This window comes from Callospermophilus lateralis, chromosome 3 (assembly GCF_048772815.1).
Source record: "Callospermophilus lateralis isolate mCalLat2 chromosome 3, mCalLat2.hap1, whole genome shotgun sequence".
Taxonomy (NCBI): Eukaryota; Metazoa; Chordata; class Mammalia; order Rodentia; family Sciuridae; genus Callospermophilus; species Callospermophilus lateralis.
In genome coordinates, this window is record NC_135307.1 from 192,265,912 (window position 1) to 192,291,580 (window position 25,669).

Consider the following 25,669-nt stretch of genomic DNA (forward strand, 5'->3'; position numbering starts at 1 on the left):
CGTGAGTTTTCTGGACAGGGAAGAGCAACCACCACCCTGAAGCACTGGCCCGCAGACCTCCAGGAGGAATTAGGTACTAGGAAGGGCGGATGCTCCTTGGTTCTTACCTTTCACAGCAGAGGTGACTACATCTTCTAAGATGTCCTTTACCACCTCCTGGGCTCCATCTTCAGTCCCTACACACGCCCAAACACACAAGCACAGGCGAGGGTGTTTCCAGAGAAAAGAAAGGAAGGGAGAAAGGAGATTACAGCAATGTTCCTCTAAAGTCACCAGGCAAAGGGCGCTAGTGAATTCTGCCGAGGGCCTGATCCCACTACGGCGAGGCACACATCCCCTCCAGTTCCAAAATCCTCAGCAGCATCTGCTCTGCTTCCAAGTTTCGCTTCCTGGAATGCTGAGACCCCTGCCCGTACGCTCTTCCTTCCTGAGTCCCAGCTGTCGGCCAGGGCCTCCCTATCACCCCCAAACAGAGCCTTCACCTTGGCTCCCGACAGTCTTGGTAAGTCACACACCTTCTGCTGCTGGGCCGTCCACATACGTAAGCCCAGAATGTAGCATGAGATTTTCAAGACAAGAGTTGAGGATTTGCTAAATTGTAAAAAAATCATTCTGTACAATGTTAACTATTTAAGTGGAAGAAGTTTGGCACCTCTTTTCACCCCCATATTTTTTAATTGGTCCATTGTAGTTGTACATAATGAGTGGGGTCTCTTGTTAAATATTCATACATGCACACAATGTAATATAATGTGGTCAAGAGCTTTTTTTTGAAAATTAGTCTTGGGAAACAGTTTATGAAGCAAACCACTTTGTCTAGACTTTCAGAAGTCCATGTAACTGGGGCAGGGATGTGGCTCAGGGTACAGCGCTGGCCTGCCATGTACGAGGCCCTTGGCTGAAACCCCAGCACCACAAAAAAGAAAAAAGTGAATATTACTGATTTACAAAATATCCCGCTGACGAGAAAGGCCACCACCTTAAACAGACAAAACCAAAACAACCTTTTACAATCGGCCTGGAGGAGGATTTTCAGTCCAGCTACCATTTCAGAGAGTTGTGCTGGTCCACCAGGCCCTGGAGGGCGGCGTCAGGGTCTTCTCTTCAACAGAGCGTTCCCCGGCCACCTCAGTGGCCGAGCGCACCGCGGGGGTGCCGATGTCGCACGCCTTTCTTAGGGGGCACTAAGAACTGAAAAGAAACAGGGGAACCCCCCCACACCCTGACCACAGCCGCAGCCACACTAAGACTGGACTAGCATTCCCCGAACTCCAGTCCCTCTCATGCCACCCCGTGTTCTTGCCACATTCACTCACACCACTTAAGATTTTTTTTTGGATGTGAGGGTACAGAGGATTGAACTTAGAGGCACTTGACCACTGAGCCACATCCCCAGACCTATTTTGTATTTTATTTAGAGACAGCAACAGAGTTGCTTAGCTTTTGCTGAGGCTGGCTTTGAACTTTCGATCCTCCTGCCTCAGCCTCCTGAACTGCTCAGATTACAAGCATGTGCCACTGCGCCTGGCACCAAGCACCACTGAGGTTCATATAATAGCGCTCTTCAAATTAATGCACCTAATGCAAAAAAAATCCACAAAGTAACAGTTTGATGTACTAATCACAGTTTCCAAATGCAGGTTTAAATAAACATGTAACTATTAAAACCTGTGAACCACCTAAAACCATCTCACCCTACACCATGATTTGGTAAACACATGACTAAGTTCCTTTCCAGTTCCAATATCCTCTGATACTATGATTTAATAAAGGCTGTTTTTTAATTTGTATTCTCCTTCTCAAAGCAGCTTCTACATGGCACCTTGCTTCCATGCAGCATCAAAAACATCGATTCCTTTTATGAGAGGTGCTAGCAAGTGAGACCGGGGCCATTAAGTGGTGGCTGGTGGGCACACCTGGCTTGCAGGCCTCAGGAGGGGCCTTTCTGGATGCTAAGAAGTCCACTGTGTTTAAGTTTTAAGCATGCTATGACAGTGTTTGACAACCAAATCAATTCAAATTCTTGAAAGGTGCAGAGAGTACACTTAAAAAACACTGGTTCTGCTGGTTCCCTGGGGAAGTCACCACCTTGCCACTGCTGATTAGGCACCATGTGTTTCACACACTGTGTCCAAGCAAAACAGGACCGTCACCTTGAACAGGTTTGGGTGAGAGACACCCTGGGTGCCATTCCCTCTCTAGCCAGCAGGGGCAACCCCCGCGGCCGGCACTCCAGTTACCTAAGCCCACCCTTCCTAACCAACAGGTCCTCATCTTATTTTGGAAAGAAATGTGACTATATTTCCCAGCCTTCCTTTCAGGAAAGGATGGTCATACGACCAAGTCCTGGCCACTGAGGAGATAGCGTAAGTTCTTGGGAACGATCCTGGCTTCCAAGCAGGCCTCTCTTTAGGAAAGGGGACGATTCGGCTAAAGGAATCCTCTAGTCCTTCCCTCTTCCTTCTCCCTGCCAGAATAAAATGGCAACATGCTGAACCATAAAGACAGAGGTCACATGCTAAGAACAGGACAAACCCAGAAGGCATCTGAGAGGAGGCCTTCCCGCTCCCAGCTCTGTTCAGCTAGGCAGGGAGCAGGTGGGCGGGCCGGGGTGGCACTCCCACCTCCGTCCACAAGCTGAGGGCCTGTGGCCTGGCCCTGCCCCAAGCATATGGAGCACATCACTGTCTCCAAACAGACTGTATCCGAGGTGCCGACAGCCAGGCTGAGGGAAAGGTCAGTTTTATCACGGGCTACAGTGCCAGGAGAAGATGGGGAGGGGAAGAAAGATGGAGACTCAAAGGGCAGCTGTGAACATATGGGGACATCAAGTGTGACATGCCCGCTTCCTAGAAACTGGGACTAGGCTGTGTCCAATGTCCAAGCACTTAGTAAATGAAAGAATAAGGAAGGAAACACGCTGGCAGCGAAGCTGTCCTCTGCCACCTCCACCACACAGCAGTATGGTTCTGTGACAGGAGAACGGCTGCTGACCGCCAGTGCAGGTCCACTACAGCGAGGGGACGCCCATTGAGGGGACGCCAACGCAGCTGACTCCTGTGAGGCGACTGTCGGCACCAGTGCAAAGATGTGGGGTGCACTTGGCTACTTTTGTCGAGCGTCTGCCTGAGACTTCTTCCTTTTTTGGCCGACAAAACATAAAATTCCTACAGCAAAAGATCTCACATGAGCACGCAAAGGAGCCAGGCTCATTTTATCCTACCGCATCATCTCTACCACCTTCTCACCTGGTTACCATCTGAAATATTTACTATTTTTCTTTAAACCAACTCATTTTTTAAGCTGAAATGAATTTATGTAATTATTTATTTTGGTATTAGGGATTGAATCTAGGGGTGCTTAATCACTGAGCCACATCCCCAGGGTCTAAGTTGCATAGGCGCCATTTAGTTGCTGAGGCTGGCTTTGAAATTGTAATCCTCCTGCCTCAGCCTCCCAAGCCTCTGGGATTACAGGTGTACTTCACAGCACCTGGCTAAGATGAAATTTATTTAAAAGATAATCATAAACTGGACATGGTGGCATATGACTGTATTCCCACCACTTGGGAAGCTGAGGCAGGAGGATCACTTGAGTCCAGGAATTTGAGACTAGCCTAGGCAACAAAGGGAGACTTCTCAAGGAAAGAGAAGAAGAAAAGAATAAAAGACTTACATAGTCCTAAGTGCCACGCCCTGCCCTTATTTAATCTCACAAACTTGTAAATATTAGCTGTATCCCCATTTTAAGATGGGAAAACTGAGGCCCAAGGGTCACATAGTTACTAACAAGAGTCATGATCCCACAGAGGCTGCCTGATCAGGCCTCTGTATTGGCTGAGGGAAGATAAGTCTTCTCTGTTTCTAGAACTTAAGAGTGGGTTGTTTTTCCTCTAAAGAATGAGATGTAATAAGAAAAGGTGAGCTAAGAAATTCAGAAACACACAGGCAAGTCTGCACACTGTCTGTATGGCGCTACTGTCCAATTCTGGGAGTGACAAGTGGAAGAGGAAGTGCTGAGGGACACAGGGTTTCTTCGGGGAGTGATGAAAACGTCCTGAGACTGACTGTGGCCACTGCTATCCGCCTGTGGCTCGAGCCAGCAGCACTGACTCGCACACTGTCAAGGGTGAGTCGATGGCGTGTGGATTCCATCCCAAGAAAGCTGCTTTCTTTTTTTTTTTTAAATATTTATTTTTTAGTTCTCAGTGGAAAGGGGTGTGATGCTGAGGCTTGAACCCGGGCCGCATGCATGCCAGGCGAGCGCGCTACTGCTTGAGCCACATCCCCAGCCCCAAGAAAGCTGCTTTCTAAAGGACGGACAAGAACAGCTGGGAAACCAGGAGGGTGGTGAGGAGGTAAATGGCATGGCTACCCTAGGGGAGTCCAGATGGCCAGGCCCCCAAGTTCACATGGGCAGGCAGGAGTCTTGAACTCAAAAATCTCATTTTGTGAATTTACAAAGAGCAATCTGACCCACTTCTTGGATGGGCAGTTGAAATGGACAAATCAACTACTGATTTATTAATGTAGAATAAAAAATTAACTGCTAAAGGGGAAACTGCTCAGTCTATTGGTGTCATCTCTCCACCTACGCACGGTACCCGGGGAAGCAAACGACCCGGGAAGGCCGTGGGAAGGTCCTGGTTCATCAACAGGAGAGTGTGGCGAGTGCTAGGTCCGCAAGCACAGGGCCTGGCAGTGAGTGGCCAGAGGGGACTGGCTGCAGGAGGGCTGTATGTGACTATCTCTATCAGAGAGGCACTCGAGTTGACCCCTGGACACCAGCTCCCCGGGGCAACACCCCCACCATCTGCCATGGCTGTCCTTCCTCCTTGGCTTCTAGGGCTGCTCAACTAGTCTCCAAAGGACTTGTTCTTCCTTTACAACCAAATCCTGAGAACTGGAAGTGCTTCTAAAGGACACTGTGCACCTCTGTTCCGACCACTCTTCACAGGTTTGTGGTCTGACTCTCAAGACCCTGGGAAAAGCCCTCAAGTATGCCAACAAATGTCCAGCAATGACAAATTTAGAACCATCAACTTACACTTACAGTAGTTTCAATAATAAGCTTTATGTTACAGATGTTTACCACAATAAAAACTGTTTGACATAAAAAACCCACAGCATCTATTAACCTACAAATCATTATCTTTGTTAGAACTTCAAGTTGCCCTATTCAGCAACCTGAAACTTAATTCTAGAATTCACATTTTTTTGGCATTATTAAAAGCTACGTACTGAGTGTGCGCCAGGCCTGCCCAGGTGTGGGTGATACAGTGCTGAACACGGCATCCTACAAGTGACCACAGCACTTCAGTAAGGACAAGGCGACAGAGAGGACAGGGAGCCACAGGGGTGATGAGGAAGCTTCCTGCAGTCTGAACCAAGAGGCCTGAAGGAACAGAGGAGAGGGACTGAGGAGGGGACATTAAGCAAAAGGTACTGGCAGGAGAAGTACAGAACCTTCTGGAACCAGAAAAACACCTAGGCACTGGGCAGTAAAGAGGATGTAAGAAGGGGACAGAGAAGCGAGGGCCAATCACACGGAACTTGGCACACGGTGGGGCAGGCAGGCGTGGGCCTCACTCTGAAGGGGATGCGATGAGGGGCGCTGAGCGGAGGAGGGGGTGGGGCTGTGATCTAATTCATGCTTTTGAGATCACTTTGGCTGCTGTAAAATGAGCCAGAGAGGAAGCACTTTCACACAGCACAGAACTGCTCTTCTATCTGCACGGCTGTGCTTACCACAGTGCATTTAAGTATTAATATTTGTAGATTAACCACAGTTCGATAAGAATTACAGTAAACCCTGGTCCTCACCCTGACAGTTATCAAGGCAAGAACAGTGACCTGGCTGGGGTTCCTCAGCGCCTCCCTTAGGATATATGGGAACAAGAGTGAGTGCTCAGCACACACAGCTCCTGTAGCAACTTCTCTTCTGTCCTTCCTTGAGTAAACGGATACAGAACAACATGCCAGCAGACACATATTCTATTCCAGCACATTCCAAGCACTCTAGAAAACTTTTAGAAAGGAACAAAAGCTGCTCAAATATATACACTCTAGCCGGGAGCAGTGGCCCACACCTGTAATCTCAGAGGCTCAGGAGGCTGAAGGCAAGAGGATCGCAAGTTCAAAGCCAGCCTCAGCAAATTAACAAGGCCCTAAGCAACTCAGTGATACGCTGTCTCTAAATAAAATACAAAATAGGGCTGGGGATGTGGCTCAGTGGTCGAGTGCCCCTGAGTTCAATCCCTGGTACCCCCCTCCAAAATATGCACACTCTAGAGGGGAAGACACTACCAGCAGACATCATTACTAGTCGTGTGACCCAAGAAGGAAAAGAGGTCAGTCGCAGAGAAGGTCAGACACTGTGGACAACAACCAGCCTGAGTGAAGAACTATTTGACAAAGCACTAGGTAAACACTAAGAAAACATAAGACCTTTAGGTCTGGTTCCTACAAACCCAGGATGAAGACACAAACATTCAAAAGTAATCTCAGGACAACTAAATCCAAGATTTCAGGCTTACTATTTCATTTACTTTAAGACTATAACTAGATGCGGGATAATCTTGTGTTTAAAAAGCAACAAAAACAAGTGATGCATCTGGTGAACAGAGGAAGGAAAAACGCAACCTGCCTCTGCCGTCCACTCTCCCCGCCTGCCTGCAGGCCCACCCACCCTCCCAGGGCTCCTGCTGCTCCACACAGGTCCGAGTGGCTCAGAACCACCAGGCTCTGGGCAAGGAGCTGAGGCAGGGTAGGTGAGGCCCCCACCCGCTCAGGGCAGATCACCTGATGAGCCCCCAGTGGAAACAGTGCCCCAAGCTAAGCCCACTATAAAGATGCAGCCAGACACATTCCAGGAACCACTTAGGACTGACGCATAGCTCCAAGGGGTGGTAGCATGGAACCTCACGCCTGTGCTCCTGAGAGCAAAGTCGGGAAGGCCCAGAAACGGACAAGCTGCTGCAGGGGCTTCCTCTACATTAGCAGAACCTCCTTTACTTGTCCCCAGCCACTGGATGATGCTCTCTCACCGTGTGGCTCAGCCGTACCTGAGAGTGATGGGCCTCTTTCTCTGGGTGCGTCTCCATTCTCTCTGCCAGGCCCACCTCTGGCCTGCTCGCCGTTGGGCAGGTCTGTTTTTTCAGGAGTTGTTGGTTTGCTTTGTGCCTGGCTCTGCTTTAAACGACTGAACTTTGGGGATACTGCTGCAGCTTGAATCACAGGGGACTGGGGTTTTGACTGAATTGGTTTTTCCAATTCTCTGGCTTCCTGCAACTAGAAGGCACCAGAAAAGAAATCAACCTGTATGGTCAGAACATATTGGCAAGAAACAATTATATTAGCCTATGGCTTGAACAGTTTCCAACCAGCAGGATTACATATTTACTTATTTGGTACCAGGGATTGATCCCAGAGGCACTCAACCACTGAGCCACACCCCCAGCCCTTTTTTATATTTTTATTTATAGACAGGACCTCGCTAAGTTGCTGAGGCTGACTTTGAACTCACAATCCTCCTGCCTCAGCCTCCCAAGGATCATAGGTGTATGCCACCATACCTGGCCAGGACAAAATTTTAAAGGAAATAAATTCAAAGTCAACTCTGAATGTGACAAACTCAAAGCAAATTCTGAATTCAAACTTAAAGACTCGCACTAGAGCCTCTCTGATTTTAAAATGAGAACAAAAATGCAGTACAGAGAATTTGTGGGAAGAAGGGATGTACTTTCAAGTGCTAGTGACCTTCAGGGCCCTGAGGTTCACATGAGGAGCTCACATGTGAGCTAGCAGTTGGCAGTGCCACTCACCACTTGGTTTTCCATGCGGGTGAAGATGACATTCAGCATCTGGGTGAGCGTGGCCTTGGCAGTGGTTTGATTGATGAGATTTTTGCTGGCCAAATAGATGTTGTAACATGTCCTCACTGTCTGCAGGATGGTGCCCTCATGGATTTCAATGTGTGGGGAAGTCACCGCAGTCAAAAGAGCCTGAAATGTAGACCCCAACCATCAATTTCATGAATACCCACCTCCCTGTGCCTTCCCCAACCCCCAGCCAGACTTTTCTAGAAGAGTTGGCTTTGGTTTTTCTTTTCTTTTTTAATTTTTTTATTAGTTGCTCAAAACATTACAATGATCTTGATATATCATACATTTGATTTAACTGGGGTACGTAATCTTATTTTTCCACATGTACAGATTGCAGGATCACATTGGTTATACAGCCACGTTTATACATAAGGCCATACTAGTGTCTATTGTATTCTAGTACCCTTCCTATCCCCAGCTCCCCTCTCCTCCCCTCCCATCACCTCTTTCTACCCAGTTGACTGAACAACTGGAAAACCTAAAGATTACATTTCTCTCTCTTTTTTTTCTTCCCCCTCACACCATCTTATATGTAATTTTGCATAATAATGAGGGTCTCCTACCATCTTCCGTGCAATTCCCCTTCTCTCTCCCATTCCCACGCACCTCTCTTCCCTATTTAATGGTGATCTTCTTCTCATGCTCTTCCTCCCTGCTCTGTTTTGAGTCACCCCCCCTTATATCAAAGAAGACATTCTGCATTTGTTTTTTAGGGATTGGCTAGCTTCACTTAGCATAATCTACTCTAAAGCCATCCATTTCCCTGCAAATGCCATGATTTTGTTATTTTTTAGTGCTGAGTAATATTCCATTGTGTATAAATGCCACATTTTTTTATCCATTCATCTATTGAAGGGCATCTGGGTTGATTCCACAGTCTTGCCACAATAGCAAGACAATTGTGTTGCTATGAACATTGATGTAGCTGTGTCCCTGTTGTATGCTCTTTTAAGGTCTTTTGGGTATAGTCCGAGAAGGGGAATAGCTGGGTCAAATGGTGGTTCCATTCCCAGCTTTCCAAGGAATCTCCATACTGCTTTCCAAATTGGCTGAACCAATCTGCAGTCCCTCCAGCAATGTACAAGTGTACCCATTTCCCCACATCCTCGCCAGCACTTGTTATTGTTTAATGGCTGCCATTCTTACTGGAGTGAGATGGTATCTTAGGGTGGTTTTAATTTGCATTTCTCTGACTGCTAGAGATGGTGAGCATTTTTTCGTGTATTTGATGATTGATTGTATATTCTCCTCTGAGAAGTGTCTGTTCAGATCCTTGGCCCATTTGTTGATTGGGTTATTTGTTTTCTGTTTAAATTTTTTGAGTTCTTTGTATACTCTGGAGATTAGGGCTCTATCTGAAGTGTGAGGGGTAAATATTTGTTCCAAGGATGTAGGCTCCCTATTTACCTCTCTTATTGTTTCTCTTGCTGAGAAAAAACTTTTTAGTTTGAATACGTCACATTTGTTGATTCTTGATTTTAACTCTTGTGCTATAGGTGTCCTATTAAGGAATTTGGAGCGCGACCCCACGAGATGGAGATAGGGTCAACTTTTTCTTCTATTAGACGCAGAGTTTCTGGTTTGATTCCTAGCTCCTTGATCCATTTTGAGTTAACTTTTGTGCATGGTGAGAGAAAGGGATTCAGATTCATTTTGTTGCACATGGATTTCCAGTTCTCCCAGCACCATTTGTTGAAGATGCTCTCCTTTCTCCATTGCATGCTTTTGGCACCTTTGTCTAATATAAGGTAGCTATAATTTTGTGGATTGGTCTCTGTGTCCTCTATTCTGTATCACTGGTCTACCCACCTGTTTTGGTACCAGTACCATGCTGTTGGCTTTGGTTTTTCTTATTTGCTTGGCTTGTTTTGCTTTTTAGTTCTAAGATGGCTCTGCAAACTAAAGTTGCCAAGAGCCAACTTTCTATTATTGTGAAGAGTTTAAAAGCAATTACTAACTCCATAAAATCCAAATTTTCTGAAGTAGGCTTCTACTGGTTTACTTTCTAAAAAGCCAAACTTCTGAATGTTAATGTTGACTGAACAACTGGAAAACCCAGAGTAAAGATTACAGACACTTGATCTCACCCACACCAATCCCAAATCATACGTCTCAATAGGCAGCTGGCCTCCCCGTTCCCGATGGGTTTCAAGAGGACTTTAAGAAAGTTGTGGCTGACACCGATACTTGTCACAAAGCCACAGCATCAGGGACCTAAGTCCTGGAAGGCTGGCCACACCTATCCTGTGCCCGTTTCCTGAGAAGCAGTTGGCACCATCCCATGCCAAGCTACTCCTGGCAGCAGACACAGAACAGAGAAGCGGAACGGGGAACCAGGGGAAGACCAGTGGGTGACATGAGTCTTGATGAAGATCTGCTGACAAGTGGCAGTCTGGGAACTCAGAATTTCATGGGGAAAGGCTAGAGGATTTCAGACCCATTTAATTCACAAGCAATTTACAGTTATATCAGCAGAATGTTTACTTTGGAAACACCTGGTTCTACTCTCCTTGTCTCAGTCCATGCTAAGAAATGCTGACACTTGACAAAAGATCTAAGTGATGCTTAAATTTTTCTGTTCCAGCTCAGCACCACCTGAGACAACTAACACATGGTAAATTAGAAACCCAAATTCCCAAAGGGGACTAATCCTCTAATTGAAAATCCAGACAGGGTAACAGGAAATACCTTAATTATTTGTAACTGAACCCCTTCATCCGTCTGAGGGCCCTGAAAACAATTGCAAATGGTTTCCACAATCCTGTCAATCAGCCGCTTCCCGGGGGCTCCACTGTCGGGGGCATTGCCAGTGATGTGCCCGTAGGCGATGAGTTTCTAAACACAGAAAGAACAGAGATTAGACGGTTCTGCCTGGCCAGGACTGAGGCTGCCCTCGACAGCAAAAGAAAGGCAGTGAGCACGGCCCGTCCTGCTGCTTCCTACAGACACCTCTGTCCGAGCAGGCAGGCAAGACCACTGCCATGCGGCCTTTATCCCATGTCTGGACAGCAGGTCCAGGGACAGTGACACACTTTCAATGCCAGCAGCAAGGCCAGAATACTCCTTGGCACACCATCATCTGTGCAAAATACTGAGGGATTAAAAAGCACACTTACCAAAAGCAGTGGATCAGCAGCGACCTAGAGCTCAGGTCAGAGGGTGGCCGGAGGGACGTGGGAGTAATGCTAGTAAGTCTGAAGTTTTTGAGGTTTTTTAAAAAAAAAAGTCTAGGGCTGGGGCTGGGGCTTATTGGTAGAGCTCCCACCTCACACATGTGAGGTACTGGGTTCGATCCTCAGCACCACATAAAAATAAGTAAATAAAATAAAGGCACTGATTGTGTCCAACTACACCTGAAAAAAATGTTTGAAAAAAAAAGGTCTATTACACTGTGGTGACTGCACACCTCTGTAGATACACTAAAAATCACTGACTTGTACACCTTAAATGGGTTAATCCTATGCTAATTGTATCTCAATAAAGCTGTTAAACATGTTATGTATTTTTTAATTTAAATGTTAAGATATCTAAGAAACTAAGGATGACATGTTTTACTTAAAGAAAGAACTAATAGCTGAGGCCGGGATAAGACTAAGGCACTTCTTCTCATTTTCTGGGACTATTGAATCATGTCAGTATATTCTCTATTCCAAAAATTAAAGTAAGAACAGAGGCAATATTCTGTACCTACATTGTCAAACAAGATGTGTCACTCACATGGCTGGAGAGACCACCTCACCCCAGCCTGGATCTCCGCATGGAGAACCTGAGGGCTGAGGGAACCTCAGGGGTCAGGGTGCCTTACAAGCCCAGGTGAAATTCAGGATCACCTGAGGGAGCTCATTAAAAACAGACTCCTGGACCCCAGCCCAGACCTAAAGAACTAGAAATTCTGGGGTAAAGCCCAGGATCTTCCAACTACGAAGGTTATTCTGACGGCTGGCCATATAAAGGACAGGGGACTTCTCAAGTGCTCGATGCTTCCAGCGAGGTCCTAAACATGCTGCTCTGTTCTTGATCCTTCCAGGCTGTCGCTGGCCACACTCCTGCCTCTGCCTGCACAAAGTAGACCCAAGCTACTGAGGCCATCTAGAAGGCTACCACTGTCACGTAAGGAAAATGGGCCACCCTGCAGAGGCCCGACGTCACTTCTCAATGGCTTTCCCCTATCACCAACTACAAAGCACCGCCATTCAATAAGCAGAAACCCAAACTCAGAGTGGTCGAGTCGAAACACAGCAGCGCTGTACTGCGTGATCAAGGAGCAGTCTGCACGCTCTGCCGCTCAGGAACAACCCTGGGCCCACATAGGGGTGCGAAGCTGTCGCCCCCACCTCACTGCTCACCTGCAGGCTTCCTAAAACGCAGGGCTGGCTGCTTGGGAGTACTGTCTCTTTTGTTTTGTTTTGGTGCTGGGGATTGAAGCCAGGGCCTTGTGCAGGCAGAAGTGAGCACTCTACCAACTGAGTCCGTGAGTTCTGTCTCTGAGGCTGCCTGCTCTTCCTCCTAACAAGTTTGTTGTGAGCACTGTGATATAAGGATGATGTACAGACTCCTGAGAAGTGAATGTTGAACAGCAGGTTCCCAGGGGCTGAGGATGTATGTGGCTCATGGTAGTCTGCGAGCTTAGGAAGCACCAGGCCCTGGGTTCCATCCTAAGCACCAAAAATAGAAAAGAAAAGTAGATTCCCGCCAGGTGCAGTGGCGCACACCCGTAATCCCAGCTACTCAGGAGGCTAAGGCAGGAGGATCGCGAGTTCAAAGCCAGCTTCAGCAAAAGTGATGTGCTAAGCAACTCAGTGAGACCCTGTCTCTAAATAAAATGCAAAATAGGGCAGGGGATGTAGCTCAGTGGTTGAGTGCCCCTGAGTTTAATCCTGGTGCAACCTCCCTACCCGCCTCCCCCCGCAAAAAAAGTAGTTCCCTATAACCAAATACAGATGCTGCAAAGCAAAAATGGAGATGAGGTACTTTATACTTAATTAAAGTACAAAAAAGGACCAGACAGGTTCGCCCCGCTCAGATTCCTCAAAGGGCAATACCTTCCAACCTGAAAAGGGTTTTCAGTATGATTTTACCCCTTGCCTGTACAGGGAGACAGGACCACAAGAAAGCAGAGAGCCTGCATTCTGGGAGTCTTTCTGGCTCTGCTATCTAATCCTTTTCTGTGCCAGACACTGTCCCAGGCACTGGCGATACAACAGCAAGTAATACAGACATGACTCCGTTTCTCATAGTTTATATTCTTGGCAGGGTATGACGGGGAGGCTCACACCAAATCCTGAATTGACTGGGACTTGCAGGGCTCTGGGTGATTTGCAGACATACGGTCGATGTTCTTGCCTTAGTCTTTGCGTCTTTGCTGATACAATGGGTATCAGCAAGTGTCAGTCTGGTACAGTGGGGCCACTGAGGCTCATGTGTAAGGGGTTCACAGAGGCAGGTGCTGGCATGGAGGGAACACTGTGGAATGTAAAAAGCAAGCTGTAGCGAAATTTGTAAAGGTGATAGTATTTACAGAAAAAGGAAAAAAGATGAAAGAAAATCACACATCTACGTAAGCAACTGGTTTTAAGACTGGTGACCAGAGGAACTTCAGCCTTATCTGTAAAGTTCTAAAAACTTTTAGAGATCGATGTTACATTCAACCGATATAACTAAAAATTCATTTTAAGTGGGCATTTAAAAATCCAAAGTATTCTAGCAATAAGAGCTAAAAGCTAACTTTTGAGGAATGAATAGGAGAGCTCAGACCAACGGTCCCTACAACTATCACTGGTGTAGGAAAAAAACATTATTCTATTTGTAACTGATATTTATCTTGTCCTTTTAAAAGTTCTGTTTTTGTATGTTTAATAACGTATAAACAGTAATATACGTACATAATTTTAAATTCAAGAAACATATAACCAGGAAAACGTCAGCTTAGGCAGGACTGGCCACAACCCTCCTTACCCAGCCCTGGTCATGGGGAATGTGTAGCAGACCAGGTGCTAAAGGAAAGGGACAGGCACTTCTTAAGGCTTGACAGAAGCCAGCAGTGGGGGAAGTCCCCAGGCCTCTCCCAGTGGGAAAGAGGACGTGACTACCCATGCGCACAGCAAACCAGGTCCCAAAGCACAGTGCCCTCAGCACTTCTCCATACTAAAAAAATGACCAGACACAGCACAGATGTGTCTGCAACTGATGTCAACTCTGCCAAAACCAGTCTTCAGCCCTTGACACCAGCCTTCCATTTCTAAGACAGAGGTTTCTTCCCGTATGCTGGGAAATTCCAGTCCAACAGGCTGGGCAAGTAGGCTGCCAAGGGGAAGTGCACTTTTCATTCAGAGTCCACAGTGCACCTAGTCACCTTCTAGTACCATAAAAGGATGACACATTTTGCATCTTATACCAAAGAAATCCCAATATACTTATTAAATTCCAGAGAACTGCATTCTACATAGAGAACCATATACCATCAGCCTCAAGACTAGCAGCGGCTGAAGGCAGGCAGGACACCAGCATGTCCATTTGAAATCACCACACACACAGACACACCAAGCTCCAAAACCAAACGATTCCTGTTATTACAAAGGCCAGAACCAAAGGGTGATAGTTAATAGCAAAGGTCAGCAGTCTTTTTCTGTAAAGGACTACATTCTAGGGCTGGGGGGGTAGCCCAGTGATAGAGCACTTGCCTAACATGGGCAAAGCCCTACGTTCCGCTGCCAGTACCATATATTCCTGCCCGTGCACAAAAAGACCACATGCTAACTGTTGGACTGTGGGTCACGAGGTCCCTTCAACCATTCACCTGGGCTCCAGTAGTGGACAGCAACAACAGGTAATGCATGAATGAAGGAACACAGCTGCTGCTATGGACTGAACATAGGCCCCATCCCCATCCACAGGATGAAGTCCTAATCCCAAGGGGATTAGTTAGGCCTTTGGGAGATAACTAGATAAGTCACTAGGGTAAGGTCCTCTTGATGGGATCAGTGTTCCCTAGGAAGAGACCAGAGAGCTAGCATGCGTGCACGCTCTCTAGAACACGAGGAAACACCAAGAGTCCTCAACAAGAACCAAAATCAGTTAAGACCTTGATCTTGTACCACTCAGCCTCTACAACTGTGAAAATTAAATGTCTGATGTTTAAGTCACTCAGTCTATGGTATTATGTTATAGCGCCCAAACTAAGATAGCTGTGTTTCAATAAAATCTTATTTACAAAAGCAGGCAGCAGACCAGATTTGGCTTATGGAATGCAGTTAACAACCCCTGGTTCAGAACACAAACGTGGCCAGGTGCTGTAATCCCAGCAACTTGGGAGGCTGAAATAGGAGGATCACAAATTAGAGGCTAGTCTCAAACTTGGACTTTGTCTCAAAACATTAAAAAAAAAGGGCTGGGGCCACAGCTCAATGGTAGAGTACCTCTAGGTTCAATCCCCAGCACTGTCCCCCCCACAGCCCCCAAAAAACCCAAACACCATACATGGGGGTTCTGTGGGGTTAGAAAGTCCTAGATACCCACCTAATTTCATCACTCCCTGGCTACGGGAACTTGGACTGAGTTGGTAACTTTGTTGTCTAAGCCTTGGTTCCCTTGATTCTAAAATGAGGACACCTCAGAGGGCTGTGGTGGAGATTATAATAGTAAAGAGTTGGACGCGCTTAGGGCCTGGCGCAGGACAGGAGCTCAATGTGCTGTGGCCATCACCTCAGCCCTCAGTGCTGCTGATGGTCAGCACCAGCCCGAACCAGACCTTCTCACAGGGAAACAACCAAGATTAAAGCTACGCTACATTTCCTCAGAAACAGTCACGGCATCAACTATTTTAGGATAGAAGCAGGACTTGGCCTGCCATTTAAGAATCCTTGGCTCATTAAATGTTCCACATAGGACAATCTGTACAGAATTATCTTGAATGAGAAAAATGTTTTTTTCATTTGGGAAAGCTGCTTCTGTGAAAAAACTGTTGTCAATTCTCAGATATATATATCAAAGAAGGGAGATTAATAGAGTAAATATTAGGCGAGGGGTGCCAAGACTGTGGCATGCCCACTGCCACTTTGCAGTCCTGCCCCAGCAGACATAACCAATCAGCGAAGGCGCTCCTTCTCCAGCTCTGTATGAAGCTGCACGTGCCGCGTAACGCAGCTCGCTAAGTGATTGTCAAGTAAAATCTAGTCCCCCTTTTTGTTCTAGAAAATACTGGTAAACTGTGAATCCCTTTAGTATATTTGAAAGACTTCAATAAAATGGTTTTCATTATTGTGTGTTGCCCACTGAGGTCCAGAATAAATATTCTTTAAGGTAATCAGAAACTTCAGGACTAAGTCTTCAGAAAAATACAAGAATGTGGACCAGGGAAAAGAAACGAGCCACAGTTCTGCTTCTGTCTTTCACCTCCTGCACCTCCCTGGACACGTCGCCCTGACTTCATTACTCCTGCTTCTTCGTCAGTAAAGGGTGGCGGGTAATGAGGTTCCCTGCAGCTCTACCTACAGCCAGTGCTCATTATTTAGATTCTGTATCGCAGATGCACCTACTCCCTACATTTGGAAGCCCCAAGTCAGTACTTGTGTCTCCCGTGGTCATGCACAGCGCAGGGAGACCTGGACTGGCTGGGTGCTCGCCTTCCAGCTGCATGAAGAGGGCGACACCTGGCCTTCTTGTTTCAGTTCTCCCAATCGCTGGGTACGTGGTGCCACATCTTTCACACTCCTGTCCTCTCTGCTCTTTAAGATGGTCCCTGAGTGTGTGCTGGAGAACCTTCTCAGGTTTAAGAGCAAGAAGGCAGTGATGTGCCTGGCACAGAAATCAGAGTTCGATAAGCTTTGTTCAAGTGTGTGCTGCAGTGCTGCTGGCAGTGAACGAGACGCCAAGGAATCAACCACGCATTTTAAATGAGGTGCATACGAACAGAATCACGCCAAGAACAAAGTCATATACTAACCAACTCACTCAAGAACGGCAGGAAGCTGACATAGGAGGAAAGGTTCAGCATTCACTTATTTCTACCAATATTACGAACTGTTTCTACAATATTATGAATAAATGTCATCAAGAAGAGGTTTCCTGGGCTGGGGTGTGGCTCAGTGGCAGAGAGCTTGCCTCGCATGTGTGAGGCACTGGGTTCAATCCTCAGCACCACATAAAAATAAATAGGTAGATAAAAGTATTGTGTCCATCTTCAACTAAAATAAAAATACAAATAAAGAACGGGTTTCCCGTGCCAGGCATTCCACGCTCGCACTCCTCCCCTCCTTCCTGCGACTCAGAGAATAAGCTGCGCTGCTCCTCTCTCCCCACACCCTGAAAGCCTCCCCAGCATCAGGGCCGTCACTAGCACAGCTCCAGGTAAGGAACACCTGTGGGGGGAGGGGACCCTTTAGACCATCAAGTTGAAACGTGGTACCTGCAAGCAGTCAAGGGACGTGCTGACCACCCGGGGGGACTTGGACTGGCAAGCCAGCTCGAAGGGAAGGAAATACTTGTCGGCTTCGATGAAGCTTGCCTTTGGCGGTGCTGCGGTGCCAAGCCTAGGGAGAGAGCGGGGCAGAGAGGTGAGAACGGGCAGCCCACTGTCCCTGCGCCTCACTCGGACTTCCCACTCCATTTGCTTCCATTTATTTAATTAAAAAGTCCGGCTAGCTGTGTCTTGGGGCCAGCCAATTAAATGCTGAACACATGTGACTTTGGGGAAAAAAAATCTAGTGCCACATGCAGACAGAGAGATCTCTGACAGCGAGGTGCATCCAGGGCACCCAGACTGAAGCCTGGCGGCAGCTATATCAAAGCTCCATTTCTAAATGTGACTAACTGGCTTCATTACCATGAAGATCAGGAGTGGCCACTTCCAGGGCCAGCTGTCCTTATGCTTAAGCCAACCAAACAAGAGACAATGGCTCTGCTCTTCTCTCAGGACAAGGTCTGATGGCATTATCTTGACCTTTCCTCCACATACCCAAGTACTCAGGTGGTCACCTGTTGACCTAGCCCTGGTTCAGACACACAAAGCTCTGCCGTGTGCCCAGGACTGTGCTAGCAGCACGTCGTCCCTGTGATTAGAAATGGATGGCCACACTGCTACCACCCCCTGTGCTGCAGGTCCAGCCAGGAGAAGATGCGTTGCTTACCTCTGCTTCTCTATTTCTGCTTTGATTTCATCTGGTGGGGAAGAAGGAAAAGCACGTTAGGGCCATGCAGCGTTTATGGAGAAGACAGCTTCACCACGTGGTATTCAGAACCATTAAGAAGGATGTCTAGGGGCTGGGGTTGTGGCTCAGAGGTAGAGCACTCGCCTAGCACGTGCGAGGCCTAGGTTCGATCCTCAGCACCACATAAAAATAAACAAACAAAATAAGGGTATTGTGTACAACTAAAAAATAAATAAATAAAAGAGGATGTCTAGGAGGCTTTACACCCTCAAGTTCTGACATGAGGACAGGAGAACAGCAAAGGCTCCCGTGTCAGGCAGTCGGCGCCAGGCTTCCTGCTCTACTTGCTGAACTCACTTAACGCTCACAAGCCTGTGAGGCTCCACCTTACCATGGCAGGGTTTCTTAGCCTAGGCGTTGCTGACATTTGGGGACATCTAGTTCTTTACTACAAGGCGTCCTGTGCATGGCAGGTTGCTGAGCAGCTTCCCTGGCCTCCACCCACCGGATGCCAGTAACTCCCACCTCCCTGCAGTCTTCAATGCCAAACACACCTCCAGCATGCCAAGTGTCCCCTGAGCAAAACTCCCTCTGATGAGAACCAATGGTTTCGATGAGGAAAACAAGGCAGAAGACAAGTAGGTAACTTGCCCTCTGTTACATTAAGATCTGGAAGCCAGTGCGGTGGCATACACCTGTAACCCAGCAACTTGCAGGCTGAGGAAGGAGAACTGCAAGTTCAAGGCCAGCCTGGGCAAATTAGCAAGACCCTGTCTCAAAAAAAGGCAGGGAGGACTGGGGATGTAGCTCAGTGGTAGAGCACTTGCCTGGCATGTGTGAGGCACTGGGTTTGATCCCCAGCACCACATAAAAATAAATAAAGTAAAGGTACTGTGCTCATCTACAACTAAAAAAAAAAAAATTATTTTAAGAAGGGGGGAACCATAATTTGAACCCAGGCATTTTGGCTCTGTAGTCCCTGCCAACTGACTTCCCCACTCAGCATAACATATATTAGTGACAGCTGACACAGTATCATGGTACTATAGCAACAGACCCAAGAAAAAAAATAACAAAACACTGAAAGTCACCTAAGTAGTAGTTGGTGGTTTTCCCTTCTTTTTTCACATTTTCTATGATAAGCATATACACTTTTAAAAACAATTGTGGTGAAATATACATAACCTAAAATGTACCGTTTTAACCATTTTAAAATGTGCAGTTCAGTGTTGTGCTAAACCATATTATTCTAATGAGTTAAAATAAATCTTAAAAATCTTTATCATGGAGGTTACAAGAACTACACAAAGTTAAGGAAATAAAATGTCATGATTGAGAAACACAGATGAGACCGTCTCGTTTCCAGGAGAGTAAGGCTTGGTGCCTCTGGAGCAACACCCCCATGTCCACTTAGTCGGTCGGCCGACTGTCTCCCTGTGTGGTGCCACTGGCTCCAGGTGCCTGCACACAGGTGAGGGGAGAAGGGACACCCAAGGCTGGCACTCGGCCTCTTGCCCAGACTCCTGAGAGCCTGTGGTCTGGACATGGTCGTCAGTTACCCTAACAGCCTCAGGACACGGTTCTGGAGGTGACAAGCTTCCTTTTCTTGGGCTCTAAGACCACCTCTGTTGGGAAGACCGCTGCTGCCGACCCACTCCGATGACGCCATCACAGGATGGCTACCTGCCACCCAGGTAAGGCTCCAAGAGTAAGAAAACCACATGCAGAGGTCACTCGCTCAAAGGACTACGAGGGCCAGGAAGGAGACACCAAGGAGAACTGCAGCAAGCGGGTCCCTGGACCAACAGGGCAGGGGTGCAGCCGCTCCTCAGCCCCGGCTGACTGGTACTGGCACCCCCAGAGACCCTCAGTCAGGAGGGGTCCATCATTCTGATTCTTCCAATGGTTAAAATCCAGATTTTAGGTGAAAACTCAAGCTTGCGATTAAAAACAACTTCACCCATTTTTAAAAATATTATGGCTCAAGTAAGAGCAGTCTGCAGGCTGCCCTGGCCCTGAGCCTACTAGTTTATCACTTTTGTTTTAAGGGACAGGGAAGAGCCTGGCAGAGGTGCTTCACGGATGCACAAAAGGCACTGTAGGGGATAACAGTGGCTTTTGAAGACTACGGCCAGCACTGTGAAGACAAAGCATCAAGTTTCAACCAAGCCAGATGTCACTCAGGCAAAGAGCAACCAAGGAGCAAGAGGACCAGAGTCCAAGGCCAAACAGACACAGGACCGAGGGGTTACCAGGTGGAGCTGGGACTTGAGCCTAGAAAACCAGACTCAGATTATTTGCTCAGAACCTCTTGGGTCTCTGACTCTCGAAAAAGCACACAGAATTAACTTGTAAACTACAATGCAGAGCCATATCAATCTGTGGTTTTGCTACCACTTGTGCAAACCATGAGCGCTGCAGCTGCCTGCAGCCCAAAGTGCCAGTGCTCTTCACTCTCCATGAGAGCTGCCGGCAGGGAAGGTTGCCAGTTGCAGACACCTGGGTTTGGAATCTCCTGATCCTCCTTTCTGGCCTGCTGTGGCATGACCACACAAAGGTGCACCCTGGGTAGCCGATTTCTTTTATAAAAAAGTTGCAGTGCTGGGGATGGAATCGCTGGTCTCCCACATGCTAGGGAAGGGCCCCCCCACCCAGGGGCTACATCCCAGCTTCACCTGGCTTCTGAGTGGGAATGAGCAAGGACAACTAGCAGAGTGGCAGGACAGGGCGACTGCTGAGAACAGCCCTCCCAGGAGCTACCAGGGAGTTCAGGAAACCACAGCTGCAGATTTTCTGTTGTTTTCTTACTTTACCTTAACTATTCACGAAGAATTCAGAATTGTTGCACTTTTAAATTATTTGAAGAAAAAAAAATCTCTAAAATCCTCTCGGTGGACACAGCAGAGGTCTGGGTGTTCCAGCACCTTTGTATAAAGCAAGGGAGGAGCCCCAGAGGGCCTCGAGGGAGCGCTGACCCCACCTGACCCCTGAACAGCTCACTCTGGCTGCTGCTGTGTGGAGAGGAGAGGGCCAGGACAGGGGCAGGAAGCCATCAAGGAGCACCTGTTAATCGCCCGCCAGCAGGATCGAGGGCTGGCCCAGGTGAGCTGTGCAGGCAGAGAAGCGCCAGTCTGAAGCCAACGCGGGAACCATGTTGACAGGCTGGGAGCGATCAAAGAGTAGCACTGGTGTCATACGGCCCCACTAGCAGGCTCCCGATATGCTGGTAACACAATGCTTTCCCCGCTAAATGGAGGGAGGAGATGAGCCTGAGGAGGGGGTGCGCGGCCTGGTAAGGGGGTAAGCGGGGACGAGGCGTGGCCGGACAGCTGGGCTCCAGGCCTGGCGCGGACGCCTCCTGGCTGAACAGGACAGTTAAACTTTGCTGAACCTCAACTTCCTACGCTAAAGACAATGGAATGGCAAACAGCAGCCCGCATGGTGCAGAGACCATAGGTGGATCTGGGGACAGCCCGAGAGAAGCCTTGTCAGAACAAGAGCAGGGCCACCAGACAGGAGTCAGCGAAGGCAAAACCTCTAGGCCATCACGGAGCCAGCTGAGGGAAGAAGGAAAACGAGAGGAACCGCCATCACCAGCACCGCTGTCACTTGTGACTGACCCAGGGCTCAGCCCGTCCTCACTGCGACCCAGGGTGGCGAGAAGATGGCCGTCATCCGTCACATCCCCACCATGGCACAGATGAGGAAAGTGAGCACAGAGAGGTCAAGGCACCAGCCGCCAGGCACCCCAGCCCAGCAGGCAGAGCCCCACCCTGCAGGAGGGGAGAGGAGCAGCTGGCGGGCCACCTGCCGCACTTCACAGCTGCACATCTTAGCAGGAGCTGCTCTCCCAGCGGCCACCCGGGCAGTCAGCAGCAATAAAGGAGCAGGCTGCAGGGAGAAGAGGGAGCCGGCTGGGTGGGGCCAGACAGCTGCAGCTGGAAAGCCACAGGCTTCTCAAGAAACCATCCTGAGCGTCACATCACCTGCAGGAACCCCCACACACTCCTCAACAGCTCACTCTGTCCCTTCCACTCCCAACGATGACATCACCATCCTCCCACCCGACCCTGCCCAACCATCCAGAAAGGCCAGTGCCCCCAACACCACAGATTGTCCCTTCAAACACCTGACAGCCACACCTCTCCCTACTCTGCAGAGCGGAGGGGTCCTTCAACTCTCCCTCCTCCACAGCCTCCTCCACCCCAAGCCAGCCTATGGGGCCGGCCACACCCTGAATCTGGTCCCCATGTGGGGCTGAGCTGGGTCTCCCAGCTCCCTCCTGTCCTCTGCCCACGACCTCCCTTCCTTCACACAGACCCTCTCCAATGCTCACAGCCAGGCGTTTCTTTGGTGTGAAACCTCGCCCCGGCCAGCACGCCTCTCCTCTCCCTGCGCTTGCCAGGGCGGCCATCGGCAGGACTGCTGTCAGGATGACAGGATCAATAGCCGGGCCTCTCTGACCTTTGGTCTTGACTTCTGGCAAAATCCCAAACTCTGCATGTACTACTATCCTCCTGTGACCTGTCTCCACCCGAGCAGAGGTGGCAGGCAGCCTGGCCACCCCTGAGGCTGTCACTGCCAACTGTGGGTACCAACTAGGGATGTTTCCCTCCTCACAGCCCCCCTCCTGTCACCTTCACGGCTCCTTCCTCACAATCCATGGCACAGCCTCCTGCGTCCCTCAGAAGTTAGAGGCTGCCTCCAGGGGACTCCCTCAACTTCCTGTTCACAGACCTAGAAGTCGCCTACTTTGGAGCCACCCTCGGCTCTCACCTGCTCCGAGAGCTGCGTCCACCCTCCACCTCCACAGTCCCGGGTCTTGGAACTCCCTGCTCTCTGGACTATGCACAATCTGACACCGCTCACCATTAGGCCACCACCAGGGCCCACCCACCTGGACCATGACAACAGCCTCAAGTGTCTCGCTGTCCCCCTCTTCCCTGCCTCAGACCACCCCACAGCAGCCGGAGGGATTCCTCTGAAAGGGAAATGAGAATATATCACTCCCTGCCGACACCCCACACTCCCTGTCTCACCACCCGAATCCAGCCCTGTCAGCAGCCCCGGCTGGCCCTGGCTCCCCTTCCTCTGGCCCAAGATCCCCAGGCCTGACCCCCTTCAGTTCGGCTCGGTGTCACCCTTCAGAGGCCTTCCTGACCTCTGCAAACAGCACCTCTCCCCTCCCGGCGCTCTGTCTCCTGGACACCTCTGCTTTTCATTTCACTGTTAGTTTCTGATCTTTCTCCAGAGCACTTACCACCGTGACCTACTGCATGCCAGCTAACCTACCATCTGTCTTCAGCCCAAATCCACAAGCCCCCACCTCTGCCGGGTCCCAAGTCCCACTCATATCTGTTAAAGACGCGAGTCAATCCTTCCTCTTTCCTGCATTATTTAACCTCTCTCCCTCAACGGGCTCCCTTTCAAGTGACATTTAAACCAGTCCAAGTATCTTCTACCTTTCAAAACAGGACAGACAAACAGAGGTCCCTGAGCCTCACCTCTCCCCCATGGGCTGCTGAGTGGGATGAGGCTGCCTGCACCCCCTCCTCACCTCCCACGCACACCCCAGCCCACCAGGGTCTGCCTTTCACCTGCCTCACGCCACCAAATAGCTTGAGCGACAGCCACCAGTGACCTACACGTGTGACTTGAGCCTGCATGTGGGACCTCCCTGGCTCTGTGCGCCTCCACACTCCTCCGCACTCTGCTCTGTGCTCAGCCACCTCCGCCAGCCAGGGCCCGGGGCCCTCTACCGCCACTAGCCCTCCTCCAGCCCAGCCCAGGCCTCCGTGCACATCAGGCTCAGGGATCGGGCAACTTCCCGCCCACACGCCCACCTGGACGCTCACAGGCAGCTCCAAACCCTGACCCAGATGGCCTCCTCGCCTGGCCGGGCCCATATGGCTCTCTTGCCACTCCCACCTCCAGAACACGCATCCCGCACTGGGTGGCCGGCCACTCCTGTCAGCTCTCCCCCAGTTGTCACCAGGTTCCCTAGCTTTCCCCCAACCCGACTGCGAACCCACTCAGTTTGCTCTTTCTGTTAGTACCATGAGAGACCACCAGTGGCTTCCTCTGAGATTCAGCTCCGGACACAGCGGCCTAAGTGATCTTTTCAAAACACAAACCCAGCCACCCTGTCACCTTCCCCGTTTCAAACCCGTCAACATCACCCGCTGCTTCTGACCCGAAAATTCAAACTCCTCACGATGACCTCAAGGGCTCTGTGTGGAAGAGCTCGACCTACCTCTCCCCGGGAACCTCCTAGCGCTCCCCCATGTCCCTCTGACCACACGGTGGCCTCTTTTAGTCCTCCTGCCACAGGGCTCCTGCTCAGGATGTTCCCTTGGCTGAAATACCTCTCCTCCACCCTATTCCCTCCTTCTCCTCAGTCAGGTCTCACAACCTCCTCTGGGAGTCTTCCCCACTCCTTTCCAAGGCCCTTGCAGGACTAGGTTTCTCTCCAGGACCTGCCAAGTGGAGAGGTGACGCAGAGCTACGGGCACCTCAACAACACCGATCCCCCAGCAGATGGCAACTCCATCAGAACAGGGCTGTCGGTTCTGTGCCCCTGCTACACGGCACCGGGAGTGACACTCCAACCTTCAGGGTGAGGGTGGGCCTGTGCAGTCAGCGACAAGGACTACATACCAACAACCAGCAGCACGCCAACCGCTCCCAGGACTGAGGGGAAACTCATGTCCCAGCAAAAGAAGGCTGTTCCCCCCACAAAACTGTAAACCTATTAAAATATCAAGCTAAAACGCTTATTTACAACCAAGACAGTAAACCAAAGCAAGCCTCTTTCAGGAAGATTACAGGGATGAATCAGCAAACATAAACCTATTTTCCAAGACAACTTCACCGAAAACGTAAGTAATTTCCTGGCAGCCCGCGAGCCGGACAGGGTGAGCACACACACAGCTCTGAGCTATTCACACAGAAGGCTCCGTGTCCTTGTGATGGAGTGCACGTTTTCACAAGCTCACTCTCTTCCACACAGAAGGGCTTGCTGTTCTCCCCAGCTCTGCTTCAGAGCCTCCCCCGAGACTGACAGGTGCAGGCAGGGCTCTCCATTCCTTCATCCAACCCCCAGCTGCACGAGGCCTCAAAAAGCCATAAGCCAACTCCTACATGGAGGCAGAGAGGCCGCGCCCTCCACTCCTTCCCCTGTAAGGAAAGTAACCAAGGCCTCTAAATGTTACTCAGCAGCCACTGAGGTGCAGGTCTGCCGGTCCTTCTCTGCACTGCACCTAACGTTCGTGACCACCCCGTGATCAGCCCTGTTATTTCTCAAAACTTTTATGAGGTCAGCACTTGTAGACAAATGTCTCATCAAAACACCAGAACTCGCTAAAATTAAACGCTTTATTATAAACAGTATTTAAATTTAAAACCTTATTTTTTTGATATGTCAATTTACAGATATTTTTAAAAATTTTAAAATTTCACACTTAAGGTTCTTCCTCATTTTAAGAGGGGTGTGTGTGTGTGTGTTTTGTGTGTGTGTGTGTGCGCGCGTGCGTGCTCTGGAGATAGGAATTAAGTTCTTTTGAACACAACAAAATAGAACAACAACAAAAGTAATATATGGAGAAGAAAGCGATTTGTCACATAGAGTGGACGTGTAAATGAT

The 25,669-nt window shown here is 49.1% G+C and overlaps 1 protein-coding gene across 2 annotated transcripts in view; it reads right to left on the minus strand.

Moving 5' to 3' along the window:
• Positions 1-25,669, minus strand: part of Arfgef2 (ARF guanine nucleotide exchange factor 2) — a 90,057-nt gene that overhangs the window by 58,622 nt on the left and 5,766 nt on the right. For both annotated transcript variants that reach the window (XM_076851981.1, XM_076851980.1), the window contains exons 2-7: positions 18,007-18,037; positions 17,286-17,409; positions 10,571-10,717; positions 7,823-8,002; positions 7,064-7,289; positions 108-176 (exon numbers count right to left, since the gene is read on the minus strand). In XM_076851981.1, coding sequence (XP_076708096.1) covers positions 108-176; positions 7,064-7,289; positions 7,823-8,002; positions 10,571-10,717; positions 17,286-17,409; positions 18,007-18,037 — 777 coding nt within the window. The remainder of the gene's footprint in view (positions 1-107; positions 177-7,063; positions 7,290-7,822; positions 8,003-10,570; positions 10,718-17,285; positions 17,410-18,006; positions 18,038-25,669) is intronic.